The sequence below is a fragment of the Bombyx mandarina genome, chromosome 06, assembly GCF_030267445.1.
Source record: "Bombyx mandarina strain Sakado chromosome 06, ASM3026744v2".
Taxonomy (NCBI): Eukaryota; Metazoa; Arthropoda; class Insecta; order Lepidoptera; family Bombycidae; genus Bombyx; species Bombyx mandarina.
The window spans coordinates 9,177,113-9,193,746 of NC_143213.1; the positions used below are offsets into that span (position 1 = coordinate 9,177,113).

Below are 16,634 nucleotides of genomic sequence, written 5' to 3' on the forward strand. Positions count from 1 at the left end.
ATTTATAGGATTAACAATACGATGACAAGCATTGTGTTAAGGAAAATAAACTTTACGTAGCAATACCGGACCATAATTTAGGTTAATTCTGTTTTTCTTCATACATTTTATATCGAACATTATTTGGACGATCACACCAAAGGCCATAAAAGTGGTCTTAAATTTTTAATAAAAACATTAAAACAGACGTGGGCGGCGAAACGACACGGTCCGACATAAAAATCTAATCACGTCCAAAGGCGTCTAATTCCGTGCACTGATAGTTATCTCGTGCATCGAGCTACGTTATGCTAAATGAATAAATAAATGAGAATACACTCTACCTGTGGTAGGACCTTTTGTGAGTCCGCACGGGTAGGTACCACCACCCCGCCTACTTCTGTCGTAAAGCAGTAATGCGTTTCGGCTTGAAGGGTGGGACAGCCGTTGTAACTATACTGAGACCTTAAAACTTGCATCTCATTGTGGGTGGCGCATTTTCGTTGTAAATGTCTATGGGCTCCAGTAACCACTTAACACCAGGTGGGCTGTGAGCTCGTCCACCCATCTAAGCAATAAAAAATATATATAATGCGGGAGAGGTATTAGTGAATTAATGCAGTGACTGCAGCCCTGTCATTGTCGTGAATGACAATGGAAGTGAGATTGTATTGCATTAACTGAAACCGGTAACAGCGCTTGTATGTAGAGCGGGCAAAGCTCTCGGAGAAATCGTTAACGCGTATCTACTCATTCGCTATCGTGTATTTTTAACGGAAAGCCATTCGTTCATCTATGTATCATTAGTTATACTGTCACTTTTTTTTTTTATCTATTGCTGATGTCGTTACGTAGGTGGTCTTGAAGCTCGGAACGGCAATTGACATTTGTCATACACTGACAAGTCGCTGGTTATCCTATTGTAGTGGACACTCTACCTACGCGAGAGGCTCTCGACAGATCTTGAAAGTTTCAACAAAAGAAAAAACTTCAATAATTGAATATGCAATTTCGATAAGGGCACATGTCGCATATTTTGTCAAATACGTTTTTTTCATATACATGTAGTGTTGAGGCTTACCTACACACGTTTTATAATAATTCCAGTTATTTTCAATTGCTAATTAACACTAAAATATATCTCAAAAGTTAATATTTTAAATTTTACAATGCTTTAGAAAATAATCAACTTTTTTTTATTTGCTGAACATTTTACATTTTCGGAGATGTGCCCTTTTCGAAGTTGCATATTCAATTATTTTCGATATAACTTAAATCACATTCAAACACGTTAGAGTCGCTACAGTACAAATGGAGGGGACTCGAGAGGCTAAAATTACCTGTGCAGAACGGTCTGGATTGCGGTTAGGGTAATCTGAGCGAGTGGTAAAATTAAACCAATGTATCAAAATAATATCACGAGGTTTTAAATCGTTTGTGGAAAATATGCGATCGTAATTAATCTCTGTAGTGTTTATGAGCCATTTAAAATATATAAAGATGTATTTCGATTAAAATCCCATTGTTTATTAATTAAAAATTGATTAAATTTTAGGCTTGAAAGAAGAAGCGAATCATGGTTTTCAATCATCTTTATCGCTCTGCATTATGTCATCAGAAACTGAATGAATTCTTAATGTCTGTCAATTATCAGATGTAAATCGTAAGCATACTTGCGCAAGTGACCTTCTCGACTTATTTCAGAACTGGTCATCGTCTTATTGGAATACATTAATCAAAATCTAATAATTAGGAATTAACAAAGGAACAGCTTCAATGACAGTTACCTCAATTATTTTCCAGTTTTTTTTTTTGGCAAGGACTGTCATTTCAAACAGAAACAGCCTTATAGTATTAAATATAAACACAATTTAATATATGTATAGGTACATATTTTTTAAGTTGCTCTGGATACAGTCATGTAACTCCAACCATTATTTAATTTGTCATAACGTGTTGTCATAATTGACAACTGTTTGATAGGACGTATTAAGGATAAAAAACAAAAGTTACATAGAAGAAACCTATAAAGATTCGGATGACTCACTGCGTATGTTTTGTTTCTTTCTTTTGTAATGACCTAATAAAGCCAGGATCCTGTTCGCAATTGGGGTTATAAAAAGTGAAAAACATTATCTTGCTGTATAAAATTCGTGGGCATCGATGAAGTGAAGTCAGCTATTAAGTATATAATCCTTCGGCTATCACGTGAGCCCTGTAGCGGGTTAACGGCTTGTTAACTCACTCTGACCCCTTATAAGGTGTGAAAGCTCCTCCGCATTGTCGCCAGCCCCGATGGACCCAGTATGGGCAGCCTGATACGTGCTCCTTTCCACAAGAGCACATCGAGGTTGTAAGGAGATCAACAAATCCGTTTCAATCGATTTATGTCGAGTACACAAATGATTTGCAGCGTGCAAGAATTTCAATATGTTTGAAAACGGAATAAAACAAAAATTTAATGAAATGCCGGTTTCTTTTGCATTAACAATAAGTAATTGTGTAGCGCTCGCGATTCGGTTCGAACGGACATGTTTATACGAATTACAGAAACAGATGGTCAATGATTGCAAATTCCGGAAATTAGCCTACGTGAACTATGAGTCATCGATTCTTTATCTGGATAAGCAAGATAAAACGAGACTCCGTTTGCATAACGATTCTTCGTTTAAGGAGGGGAAATTGAGGGGAACTTGCGTAGGACTAACTCCATGTATGTATGTCACACCGACACTGACTAATGTTTGAAAACTAACAGTTTTGTCATCATTATTTGTTTATTGTAGGCTTTTTCTTCAAAAATGCTATTTTTAAATTGAATATCACTAATATCGTACATGTGCCTACACAAAATGCCGTCGTGATAATTTATTGGACACATGAAATTGAATTACGACCTTTTGTTTCAGCATTAATAAAACTTATTTCTATCCGAAGAACTATTACTAATAATACTCTTTTTTATCCCGAGACATTCTGTTTTATATTTACTCGTATGGGACGATCTTCTAAAATTATTTTCGCGATATGACATGTTACGTTTTGAAAATTTATTATAACAGATGCTTCCACGCGTTACTAATTTGAAAACATTTTTCTTTACAGAAATAGCAAAGGTCCGAGCGAGTCTATTTCAAATCAATGGAGTGAAGAAGGAACCACTCATATTACCAGAACCAGAAGGCATGGTGACTACACTCACAGAAAAAGTGTATGTGCCAGTCAAAGAACATCCCGATGTAAGTAATTTACTTTATAATAATGTTAGGGCAATTGGTTTTTTGTTATAATAGACTCTGCTCACTAAAATAAAATCGTTTTTTCACAATTACTGTGGTGACTACGTAAAAATATATAACGGGATCTATTCAACGCTGTTTTCATAAATATACACACAAATCGTATTTTGTTTGCATATATGTTTACAATGTTTTCTTATGTATCTCCGAAAATACGCTTTGCACTTGTCGAAACCGGGTCATCGACGGCTGCGTGTTTAAAATCAATCTGCTCCTCCACTTGCTGCTTTGAGAAAGTCAAATCAAACCGTATAGTTTGAAGTTTTAATAAAGAAATACAAGTCGTCAGATCTGGAAACTAGCACAATAGAACCGTAAGGCCTTTTATAAGTTAACTAGAGGTCCCGCAGTAGTCGAAATTCGACTATAATTAAATGGAATTGTAAGTTTGTACACTATTATGATTGTATTTTATACTTCTATAATCACAAATTTCGCCAAGACTACACTATAAAAAATATTAACAAAGACAAACCATATTCTATTCTCAATTTGACAACAGACGTCAAGAACAAAAGTTTGACAATAAATAGTATGCATGCGTGTGTGCGTCAAATACATGGTATGTAGTGTGTGTAACGTTTTCTTTATTGATTTAATATATCTTTTATGCATTATTTAAAAAAAAATATTAGCATTGTGCACTTCTCTATATTCTCTATAAGTGTGGAAAATTTCATCCTCCTCCGTCCACGCAATTTTCTTAAAAAGGGATACAAAGTTTTTGCTTCACGTATTAATATATAGATTCTTTACACAGAGGCGTGTTGTTATCGTTAACTTTTAATTGGGAACCATTTTAGTTATTTCGTCAACCTGTTCGTTTCTCCGATTTATGAATACTACGTATTTTTAATTAGAAAACAACGAAGTGATTGTCTTTTTGTCGGTTATGGAAATGTCAAGAGTTTGTTTGGTTTTATTTATATTCGTTTGATAATCAACAACGACTTTCATTAAGTTATCAATTTCCCAAACTTAATTAACAAGTGAAACCAATGTATCGAAAATATCGAATTGATACGAATGCATGTTGAAAGTGTCTGTGTTCTTCTTTTTTTTTTTTTTTTTTATTGCCTTTGTAGGCAGACGGGCATACGGCCCACCTGATGGTGAGCGGTTACCGTCGCCCATGGACTTCAGCAATGCCAGGGGCAGAGCCAAGCCGCTGCCTACCGCTTAATACTCTCCACAAGCCTCGTTTGAAGAAGGACATGTCATAGCGCTCGGGAAACACCGTGGAGGGGAGCTCATTCCATAGCCGGAACTCTTCTGTGAAACTTAAAATTTTTAACTGGTGGTAGGACCTCATGTGAGTCCGCACGGGTAGGTACCACCACCCCGCCTACTTCTGCGTGGAGCAGTAATGTGTTTCGGCTTGAAGGGTGGGGCAGCCGTTGTAACTATAATGAGACCTTAGCACTGATATCTCAAGGTGGGTGGCGCATTTGCGTTGTAAATGTCTATGGGCTCCAGTAACCACTTCACACCAGGTAGGCTGTGAGCTCATGCACCCATCTAAGCAATAAAAAATAAAAAACATTATAAGAACACATAATAGTTTCATTTTGATACCGTAATTCTATCACAACAGTGAGCGCAAAACTTGTGTTAGTCATACAGACCCAAGGCAGTCAGCATGCTACATTTGGAGACTTATGTCAGGGCTATCTCGTCTTAGGGGCGACCTGCGCGACCAGTTGATGTGTATCTAAACATTGTTATAAAACCTACAAGCATCTACTCACTGTAACAAATAAATTCTGGCTCATCCACAATAGAACGCGTTATTCAAGACCATATATAGCGAATAGTTCAACGAACTAAATGATTCATTCATGAATATTTACCCAATAATCAACATTTTCCTATTATGGTAACAGACATATCTCTGATGGCTGCCTGTGATAATTCTACAGACTTCTCCATAATATAAGAAAAAAGAATTGAAACGTTGAAGTCCTAATCAGTTGTACAAACAGTTACATTAAAATTCTGAATAGATTTAATATTGATCGCAGCCTTTGCAGTTCATTCGTATCGGTTATAAGTTTTTTACTGGTGGTGGGACCTCTTGTGAGTCCGCGCGGGTAGGTACCACCGCCCTGCCTATTTCTGCCGTGAAGCAGTAATGCGTTTCGGTTTGAAGGGTGGGACAGCCGTTGTAACTATACTGAGATCTTAGAACTTATATCTCAAGGTGGGTGGCGCATTTACGTTGTAGATGTCCATGGGCTCCAGTAACCACTTAACATCAGGTGGGCTGTGAGCTCGTGAACCAACACGATTAATAAAACATCCCAAATAGTGGTTAATAATTGAAATAATCATTCAATTCAATGTTTTTGCGTAACATTAAATTACCTATTTATATAAAATGTAGCAATTGTAACAGTTTTAACAGCAACAAATGTAGTACCTAGGCGGCACTGAAAATTTCGGGAATTAACGAAGTGACACAACATTACTATTTAAAAATGTATTTATTGCTTTTCGAAGTATTCTCCGCGAAATTTGACACATTTTTCCATACGATGGAACCAATCATTGAAGCAACCATTCCATTCGGAAGTTGGGGTCTCCAAAATGGCCGTTTTGTAGGCGTCCACAGCTTCTTCAGGTGATGAAAATCTCTGTCCACGCAATTTATTCTTTATTTTAGGGAAAGTATAGAAATCATTAGGGCTTAGGTCGGGGCTGTACGGCGGATGGTCTAATAATTCTATGTTTTCTTGCTCTAAAAACTCTTTTGTTCTGTGCGCGGTGTGAGAACTCGCATTGTCGTGATGGAGGATGATGCGGCGGTTGCAGTTCTCTTTACGGAGTTCAGAAACGACCTGTGGGAAACAAATGCTAGCATACCATTCTGCATTAACCGTTCTTTGTCCCTCAAGAGGAATAGTCGTAACATGGCCGGTTTTGGAGACAAACGTGGCCACCATTTTTTTTGCAACACTCCGTGAACAAACAATTTTTGTTGGCTTTAACTCATTTTCGAACACCCGAACTCGTGACTGGTTTTTTGTTTCGGGTTCGTACGCGTATATCCAGGATTCGTCACCTGATACAATGTTGTATACAGCATTTGAGGATCCTGCGTGGAATCTTTCGAGAGTTCTGACGCACCAAGTAACGCGAGCCGCTTTTTGCTCTTCACAGAGCGAATGCGGTATCCATCGGGAAAACAACTTTTTTACACCTAATTGTTCATGCAAGATTATTTGTATTTGACTCATGCCAATGTCTAAAGTTGCCTGAATTTCGCGGTATGTCACATGTCGATCTTCCTCAATCAGCTTACGCACAGCATCAACGTTTTCTTGGGTGACTGCAGTTTTTGGACGACCTTGACGGAGATCATCACTGAGCTTGACACGTCCACGTTGAAACTCAGCAAACCAGCGATAAATTGTGGTTTTGGATGGGGCTTCATCACCAAATGCAGAAATCATCCGGTCAACACACTGTTTTTGTGTTGAACCACTTCGAAAGTCATAATAAATCATCGCTCTTGAATTTTCTCGAGTCGATTCCATTTTCTCAATGACTAAACAAGTTTGACAAAACCCCGTGACAAGACCGAGAATCTTTTTTTAAATAAATAAATAAATGGTATTCGATTTTTAAAACCAATGAGTTTTCAATTAAAAATATTTTAATATGACAGGAACAGTGGAAATATTCCATTCCCGATACTTTTAGTGCAGCCCTCGTATCAACCAATCGCAAATCTATAGTTAGCCCGTCATAAGTGTATAATGGATCCAAAGTCGTCACACGTAATGTCGTGTTGTTTTCATGCATTTGTAAATTGTACGCAATAATTTTGGAAAATAAGTTTGTCCGTTTACTGGTTTTCGCTTAGTGTCTATTTTGTACTATTTAAATAACATGGATCAAGGTATCGTGACTTAAGCACAGTATTTTCGATAAGCGTTAAATTTAAAAACATAGTATTTGCTAATCAGAAATAGAGTCTTCTGCTGGACATCGAGTTTTTTCATTATTGTGATGTCCTTTGATTCGACTAATACATTAAAAACAAAAACAAAAAACTATACCCACGTAGTTTATATTCTAACAATAAAATAGTCAAGGTCCTATGTGTATTATTTTAAATTAATGAATACTAATTAAATGCGCGTCTATAGATTGATGATCAACAATATTCCTTGGAGACAGGGAGCGTGACTTGAATATTGAGTTTGTCACTATTCATGTGTATAAACGCGTGGAATGTTACAATGCAAACGTAAATCTTAAGATAAATTGAAACGCGGGATAGACATTGCTTGTACATCAAAAAGCAACTCAAAAAACCAGCCACGTACCTTATTAGGATCAAACGCAAAATTATGATCAGTCACAGGTTGTGTTTAGAACCTCGTTGAAATACTACACGTGCCTATTGAAAATGCGTATGAAAAAGTCTCCTACAAAACGTATTGCGATTTGAAATATTTTTTCCACCGTAAATTATTGTTTTCGCAATTGGCAATATCGCCGTTGTTGTTCCGTACGTTTTTTTTTTTTTTTTTTTTTATTGCTTAGCTGTGTGGACGAGCTCACAGCCCACCCGATGCTAAGTGGTTACTGGAGCCCATAGACATCTACAACGTAAATACGCCACACACCTTGAGATATAGTTCTAAGGTCTCAGTATAGTCACAACGGCTGCCCCACCCTTCAAACCGAAACGCATTACTGCTTCACGGCAGAAATAGGCGGGGCGGTGGTACCTACCCGTGCGGACTCACAAGTCCTACCACCAGTAAACGTTCGCGTAAATGCGTGTTGTAAAGTAAACCGGTGGCAGTCCAAAAATATATTGAACAGTATGCGATTCGTATGTCGGAGCATATTGTCGAAACAATAGTTTCGGTGCTTGGCGTGTGACTAATATCTTAAAATGTTTTACTTTTAGATTTTAACATTCGTTTTTATAGCTTAAACAAATGGTAACGTGTAAATGCTTTGATATTCCATTGTTTTAGACGTTACGTACAAGTATTTGGGATAAAACATAATGTACGCGTGTATTCATTATTTTAGAACAGTTTCTTTTGGTACGTGATCCGTGAAGAACATTTTTTCGTAGTCTCTTAAGAGTTGAGACTATCTTAAGGCCAACTAAACAGATTAAATATAATTGAAGTTTTTTTGTGTTATAAGCTACGCCATTAAAGTTTTTGATTTTAAAATTCAAATAACACGCATAGATCTCTTTCTATGGATTGAGATTTTCTAATGACCTACGAGAAAAAATTGTATAGTTAGGACGGCGCATACTCGATTCCGCATAGCTATTGCAACATAAGATATTCTGAACACACTGTCACTGCGTATGCGTATGGGAATCCTACCCGTCCATTGTGCTAAGTCATGGTTGACACAAGTTCCTGAGCACCTGAGCCAGTTCTACAGGCTGCTTAAGTATTACAGTAAAGCTTGTTGGCTGTATTAACAAGGACAACGAATTGATGTAACGTCAATTATTTCTGTTTTGATTGTGAAACACTGCCTCAGTTCATTGCAAATGAAAGATGGTTTCGTTTTCTTTATCTTTTCCTCAGACGATTTCGAGTAAGTAACTCAAATCTATGTCCGCCTTACGGTTTTATTATGATCGTCATTACGAAATCGCTTAATTTGATGTCTATAGTTATAAACTCTGTTATTACTTATAAAAATAATATAAATGGTGTAAACTGTAATGATATAATGCAACAAACGACTATGATCGAATCGCTAAGTTGTTTACTCCAGAGTCTACCTCCAATTACGGGGAAACATTATTAAATCCTGCCTTACTAGTGAGAACCGCTAGCTCGGCTTTTTACAGTCCACGAGGTACCATTTGACGCATGCTCTGACTGAAGGCTCGGGTTCATTATCTATCGACTCAGAGACGCCGACTGACGGAACTAGTGATGACCATGTTTAGCTATCTTAAACGAGTCCCTCCTCATCTACTTTACTCAAATATTAATTACAATGTAATTCATCATATCAACATTTTCAGTTCACCTTCAAACAAAAGTATGGAATTTTTCTTTGCATTTGTACTAACGAACCATTAGTTGGAAACAAAAATTATTGTTATCTATAGTACGAACCCGATCTACATTTTGTTTGTCCGAACATTTTAACTTGCTTTACTGAAAACATGTCTGGAGCGAGCCGTATGTGCTTTATCTATCATTCACGAGTGCAAACATCAGTAAAAGCCAGCGAATGTGTTTCATGAAGATAAAACAATCAATGCTAGTGTACCGTAACGAAATTTGTTTAGTTTACCGTTTGACTAGCGTTTTAGGACGATTGAAATTCTTCAAGAAGTAACTTTGTGTTTTTCGTTTATTTTGTATTTGTGTTAACGGCTGAGGCTAATGCCTTGTAAAATATAACAACGAACAAAAATGCTCGTTAAATATCGGATGAGGTAGTCACAGAGAAATCCAAAATTACGATACATTTATCTTTGGCGGAAGCATCAAAGAGTACGACAGTAGACATAAAATAAAAATAACGTAAGGTTTTTTTTTTGAATTACAAGTACAAGATGCCCGTGTGATATATTGTCATATTTGACAAACAAAAAATGAATAAATAGTGCGCGTGCTGTTGCCGTTTTAAATTGATACTAATATTCCTCATTAAGACCGATTAAAACTGTTTGATGTTTCAAGTAATGTCATTAGATTACATTTTTTTCGATTTTGATTGCATTAACTACATACGTTACTTCAAAAGCAAGCGTAGGCGCGTCGCTAATTTCCGTCCCATTTATCTCGCATGCCGTGTAAATCTGGACAAATGAAGAATGGATTCAATGAACTCTTCCAGCATCGATTTTCTATTTTGATCCATTATTTTTATTCGAGAATGTGTTCGAATTCATATTGATCATTTTGAATGGCGCTTGTCGTCCATGGAATGTTTAACATGCCGCGAGCATATTAAACGCATGCTTGTATAATGATAATAAATAGCTTGCACCGGTCCACCGACGGCAATGAGGTTGATTGGATTGGATGTGCTTCAACGCGGGGTCAGAGTTCACGAGCCATAACGGCTACCTCACAACGAGCGCTGCTTGTGCTGCATCAAAATATCTTATCTTGCTCTTAAAACACAAGTCTATTAATAACGGGCGATAGCGTCGGGCAACTACTGAGGCCTTATTCATGCTTTACTTCCCAATCAACTTAAATACACTTGAAAATAATGCCTGCGCTTTGTTTAAAAAAAATTAAGGCGTATATTCTTAACATTAGGTTTTCCGGTAAGATTTAAATGATTGCAGACTAAAGATAGCCGTTGTCTATTCGTCGTCCTTTTTCCCCTACCTATGCTGATAGCCTTGAGAGGCTACATCAGCTTCGCCCTAACGTGTAGGTGAACTCACGGGGCTCAAACCGGAGTGCTGTTAACACTGGCCCTAGCAAGAGCAGTGCTTCGCAGAATCTACCACCGGATCGGAAACGCGACGCACTGAGAAGATCCGGCGAGAAATTCAGTGGGCTGTGTCTGTGGGCTTCAAAATTTAAGTCGTATATTCTTAACATAAGTCTGAAAGTGGCACCTATGACAGAGAATTTGAGAAGTGCGCGTTTGGGATGGTATGGACATGTGATGAGACGAGATGAAAATGGAGTTGGTAAGAAAATGTTAACTATCAATGTGGAAGGATATAGAGGAAGAGGTAGACCTAAGAAGAAATGGATGGATTGCGTGAAAGACGATATGGGTAAGATGGGGGAAGTGAGCGAAGAAATGGTATATGATAGAAGAATATGGAAGGAGAAAACATGTTGCGACCCCAGGTAACTGGGAGAAGGGCAGAATAATGATGATGATTCTTAACATTAAATTTTCCGGTAAGATTTAAATGATTGCAGACTAAAGATAGCCGTTGTCTATTCGTCGGATAGTTAGTTACCTTTGTACCGCAATGCATCGAGAGCGGTAATGAGCCCGATCGGATTGGTTGTGCTCCGTCGGCCGGGTCACGGGTCGAGAGATTTAAACTCTATCTCGTCTAATGCATTCATTAACCATATTGTGTTGCATTTGGGTCTTGTTTTTTTTCTAATATCGTTAATTTTATAGCAACGTTTTCATATCGCCGTGATTAGAACACAATTTACTGCAAAGTTAAATAATAATTCTCACGAGTTTTTAATTTTCAACAGTACCTGATGCTGTTATGAAAATCATTGAACTATTGTAATAAAACCAATAATTTATTTCATATAATTAAGTGATGATTTATTATACCCGGGATCATTAAATAACATTTAGAAGTCAAGCAATTTTAGAAGTAATAATGTTACGAAAATTTATATTGTATCGTTCGTTCTCTTTGGCACATCTGGGTAACGCTAATTATTCATAAATAAATTTTAGCGTATGCTACGAAATCACAGCCAACTTCTAAGAAAACTATATTACTATTTGTAAATTCTAAATACGCCATCATATTGGGTTAGAAGTTCAAAATAATTGAATGCGCATGTACATTGGTTCGTGACTATTTTCATTGGTGAACCTTGGTAAATCATTAAAGTGTAAAATTTATTGTGAATTTCGTTATTTGTTGTAACAATGAATTATGAAAATGTGTAACGCTTTAAAATTTTGTATTCTAAATTCAATTTGTTGTTTTGGTCGATAGTAGATTTATTATTCCAAATATTTTATTTGATTGATGTGATTTAAGTAAGTTCTTTATGAACGAATTTATTTTCGTTTCCGAACACTATACTCCAGAACATAATATATTGGCGTATAGTTTTAATGTATTAAAATAGAAATCAAATGTGAAACGGCGATTATTTTCGGAAAAATATGAATAACAATTGATTTTTTTGACCACTGTTTTTTTTTAATATTCTTAGATGGGTAGACGAGCTCACAGCCCACCTGGTGTTAAGTGGTTACTGGAGCCCATAGACATCTACAACGTAAATGCGCCAACCACCTTGAGATATAATTTCTAAGGTCTCAAGTGTAGTTACAACGGCTGCCCCACCCTTCAAACCGAAACGCATTACTGCTTCACGGCAGAAATAGGCAGGATGGTGGTACCTACCCGCGCGGACTCACAAGAGGTCCTACCACCAGTAATAACTGATTAACTAGAACAATTATTTATGAAAAAAAAAATCCAATAAATTAAACGGAAAACTGATAAATCAGAGTGCATGGACCTAACGCTTCTCGGAACAAATAACTCCAAAGCCCTAAGGCCCCATACACAGATACTTACAGGGAATCGTGACCAATCATCTACGACAATAATAATTGCACTAGAATTAAACGATAAACCGACTGCAATATGGGAACTGTTTTAGTCCACCTGCAGTCGTCTCATATTGCGTTTAACAACCGACAATTGCTGACAAAAGGATTTCTGATCGCTATTGTTTTACTATGTGGAATTGTTACTTAGTAGAAACAACGTTGGATTTAAATTGTATGGATATGATCGTAATCCGTACCTTTCCTCTGTTTCTTATCTTAAACCTTATCAGGACGAGAAAATATTCTTATTTTCATATTAGTTTAGTATGAAACAAAGTCGCTTTCTCTGTCCCTATGTATGCTTAAATCTTTAAAACTACGCAACGGATTTTGATGCGGTTTTAATAGATAGAGTAATTGAAGAGGAACGTTTATATGTATAATAACATCCATTAAATAGTGGAGAAATCAATAATAAATTACAGTTTCCGAAGCGAAGCGAGGGCGGGTCGCTAGTATCAGTATAAAATGTATATTTGTTTTGTTGTAGGAATAACTCAGGATACCCTCTCTTTTCATGTAATGTTTGCTAATTTCCACTAATCAAAACCAAGAACCTACAGTAACAAAGAAAACAAGCTTGCTTAACAAAGTTTTAAATAAATTTAGATGTATTTTAATGACTTGCAGACAGATTGTACCATTCCTATTTGGGAGTATAAAAATGCTCTGACTAATTTTTGTTAGTAAGTACACAATAATTTAGTTTCATGATTGTGCAGAAATAATATGAAGTTTTGAATGCGAATTTAAATATTATGTCATTACTTAATTGTTATTTTGTTTTTATTAAAAATGCACAATTCTATTGAGCTGTCTTTTTTATGAAACAATGCAAGATTGTGTAGGTGTAATCTATGCGAAGACTGAATTAGTCTACATCATAGTAGTCCGTATGATTGGCGTTATCACATCCACCCACAGGGACCTATAAAACTAACCACTCAAAGTCCATTGGACTTGACAGCTTGCCGTCGTGAACGGCAAATGCATAAGTCATTTTAGAAACATTCGTGTTTTCTCTTGTTTTAAAGATTCTATAATTCCTTCAGTTGCTAACACTGATTTAGCCACAATGTAAGTCAAAATTGAACGATCCTTTTGTATAAATAATTATCAAACTAGACTCGATTCGTTGTTTGGCTTTGATTCGATCAGTACCGAAATTGACTGGCTCCCCCCCTAGACTAATATAAAGATTTCCTGATTTCATCGAAATCGGCCCAGACATTTCGGTTTCAATAGGAAACATGCATCGATTTATCTATATATCGATTTATGTATAAACTAGTTAAGCCCCGCTGTTCTGAACTGTGACAATCACTAAATGAATCCAATTCTTCAAAATATTCTTGCGTGCCTTGCAATGCATTAATTACCATTAAGGGTTTTATGCGACGAAAAATTCATGGAACTCAGTACAGCAACATAATTGCACTAAGCACCCACTGAAAAGAAATCTTATACATAAACATAGCTATTAATTGCAACGAGGTTCCATCCGCTTTTAACTTTGAATAAAATTAATGTGCGTAATTTAAATAAATGTACTTGTAATACGAGCTCATCCAATATTGTTTGCTACCGGCTATGAAAGATAGTGGCTTTATTTTTAAATAGTCAAGGGATGTTACCTAACAGGCTCGCGTCATCTTACACAGATCCCGTACACAAATATAGAGGCATTATAAATACTTGGAAATAAGTGTATATAACGTGAAATACGCATTTTTAACTAGAGTTATTGCTTAACAATTGACTAGTTGCTTCAGTTCCAAATGATAACAGTTAAAAATGTTATTATTAGATAATTAGAAAATTAATTAATAGTAATGTACTTACTAGCTACTTTTTTCTTGCGATGTTCAGTTTTTTTTTTGTTTTTTTTTCATAGATTGTGTTATCTTACTGCAATGAAAAAGTATTTGGGTGCAGTTATGAAACTAAATATTTCATCCACCTGTTTCTTTTTCGGTTTTTTTTTATTGTTATTGTATTCAAGGCTTCTGATGTTTAGAGCAACGTACACTTGAGTACATAATTTGTGTGTGCATCAACGCGTGGATGTAAATCCGATAGTAAGACGCCTTTGTAATTGTAGACGTTTCCACGTCTCATCTGATGCTATGTAAGCGGATTCGAGAGGCCTTAGGTATCACTATGTAAATACCACATACTATCTTGATACATCCAAGTTGCATTATACGCAGGACAGTTGCAGAAGTATCCAGTATTGTGGTACCTGCGCATGCGGCCGGACAGCTCCCCCCGCTAATTACGCAAATTCACGGTTTAGATTTTTATTACACGATGTTATGCCTTCGTTGTGCTTTCAAATCAAATCAATTTTTTTTTATTCAACATAAATGAAACTACATACGTGTTGAACGTCTGAAAACTAGCCTCCGTCCTGAGAAGAATTGGCAAGAATCTCAGCGTGCATGTCTTTTTTTTTTAATATTAGATTTTTTTTTAATATTCATATTTACAATGAGTATTATAACGTAACAATTATTATAATATTGAAATGCCCGGAGCAACTCATTCCCACTTCGTGCAATCTTCTAGATATTCCTTGACTTTATAGTAACCTTTATTGCACAGATGTTCTTTAATAGTTTTCTTAAACCATTGTATATGTAGGTTCTGAACATCTTGTGGGATTTTGTTGTACAGGCGCACAGTAATGCACCTTTCAGAATAACAAAGTTTGGATGTAGGTATATCCTGACCATAATTTATGGTTGGCGGCCATACAATTCGAGTGGTTTGCGGTATCATCGACGCGCTATCATTACGGCATAAAACCACTGCCAATTACGTTCGGCGAAGCTGCACATTTCTACTGAATACAAACACCATTGTAGTTACATTAGGGGCAATGTCACGTTAATTTAACTAATATATCCGGGCTTCGGTGCATTGCGTGAATTGTTGGAGTTGCTTGTTACCTACGTATCAATTATGGTTTTTTATTTATTGCGTTGTTGGGTGAACGTGCTTGCTATCGTTAAAAGAGTCCATATACATGACAAAGCGAATGTTGTCATTCACCTTGAGACATGAGGTCGAAGTCTCAATTGTATTTTATAAAGGCTGTCGATAGCTACCTAGAGCTACGTGTGGGCTTACGATACGTATTGATATGAGTACACTGGGTGGGTGTCTTACACTTTAGGCCAAGACGATTTATTGTGTGTTAAAGTTGCTATAGCAAAATGGGAGCATCTGCATTTAAATCGAGATTGAATGAAATTAAAAGTGATGGATTAGTTATTGAAATTATAAAAATATCATATCTGTTGGTTGTATGGTCCATGGATAATGCATGACAGATAGTAGTATTTATGGCTATTAGTATGCGATCCACTATAAGGGTATGCGACTGATGTTTTTCTATAGGTTCCCGTAACCTGATGATGAAATTTGATCATCTCCTGTGACCTACCTTGATTATGTGAGCTCGGTATTAAAATTGCTGCCTATTTTTGCTGCGCAGAAATTATGAGTTCCAGTGTATTGTTCATTTAAACATCTCTCTCGAATGGACAAAATGCACCACGATATGTCATTGAATCAATTATTTAACGGACCCAATGCGTAGGTGAGTTAATAACTAAATTGGAATTACATGAGCTGCCTCGACTGGCGTATGATCCAGTTCTGCTGCATTCCCTTTCTAGAAACAATGTGGCGTTCATCAAATTTGTAAAAGGTATACAATAAATCACGTTATGAAGTGGTCCGTCCAGAATTATGATTTCAGAATCAAATTAATTACCACTGGACCGTTATAAACCACGACGATTGAGTTTTAAATTTGAAAGTAACTAGTCAGGTCATAAGTATTGTCACACAGTAAAAACTTTTCTTTTAGAATGCTGGCCACAAAAAAGTTTATTGAATTCGAATTTCGAATTGTTCATGAAAATAAAAATGTATTATTTTAGAATTTTACTCATTTTTAAATATGGAGTGGACGCTTAAAGAAGACCGTGTTGCAGTTATTGCGTTGCATCGTTGCGGTTACGCGCCAATTCAAATTTTTAA

General features: G+C 36.4%; 2 protein-coding genes across 12 annotated transcripts in view; both read left to right on the top strand.

The window, feature by feature from the left end:
- Window positions 1-3,141, top strand: part of Nse1 (SMC5-SMC6 complex component Non-SMC element 1) — a 69,110-nt gene extending 65,969 nt beyond the window's left edge. The window contains exon 8 of the transcript XR_016323254.1: window positions 3,085-3,141. The gene's annotated coding sequence lies outside the window, so the exon portion shown is untranslated. The remainder of the gene's footprint in view (window positions 1-3,084) is intronic.
- The window catches only part of how (protein held out wings), a 71,839-nt gene that overhangs the window by 36,539 nt on the left and 18,666 nt on the right, over window positions 1-16,634 (top strand). For all 11 annotated transcript variants that reach the window (XR_016323251.1, XR_016323252.1, XM_028172197.2 and 8 more), the window contains exon 2: window positions 3,085-3,218. Coding sequence is in view for 9 of the 11 variants with exons in the window: in XM_028172197.2 (XP_028027998.2) it covers window positions 3,085-3,218 (134 nt within the window). In the remaining 2 variants the exon portion in view is untranslated. The remainder of the gene's footprint in view (window positions 1-3,084; window positions 3,219-16,634) is intronic.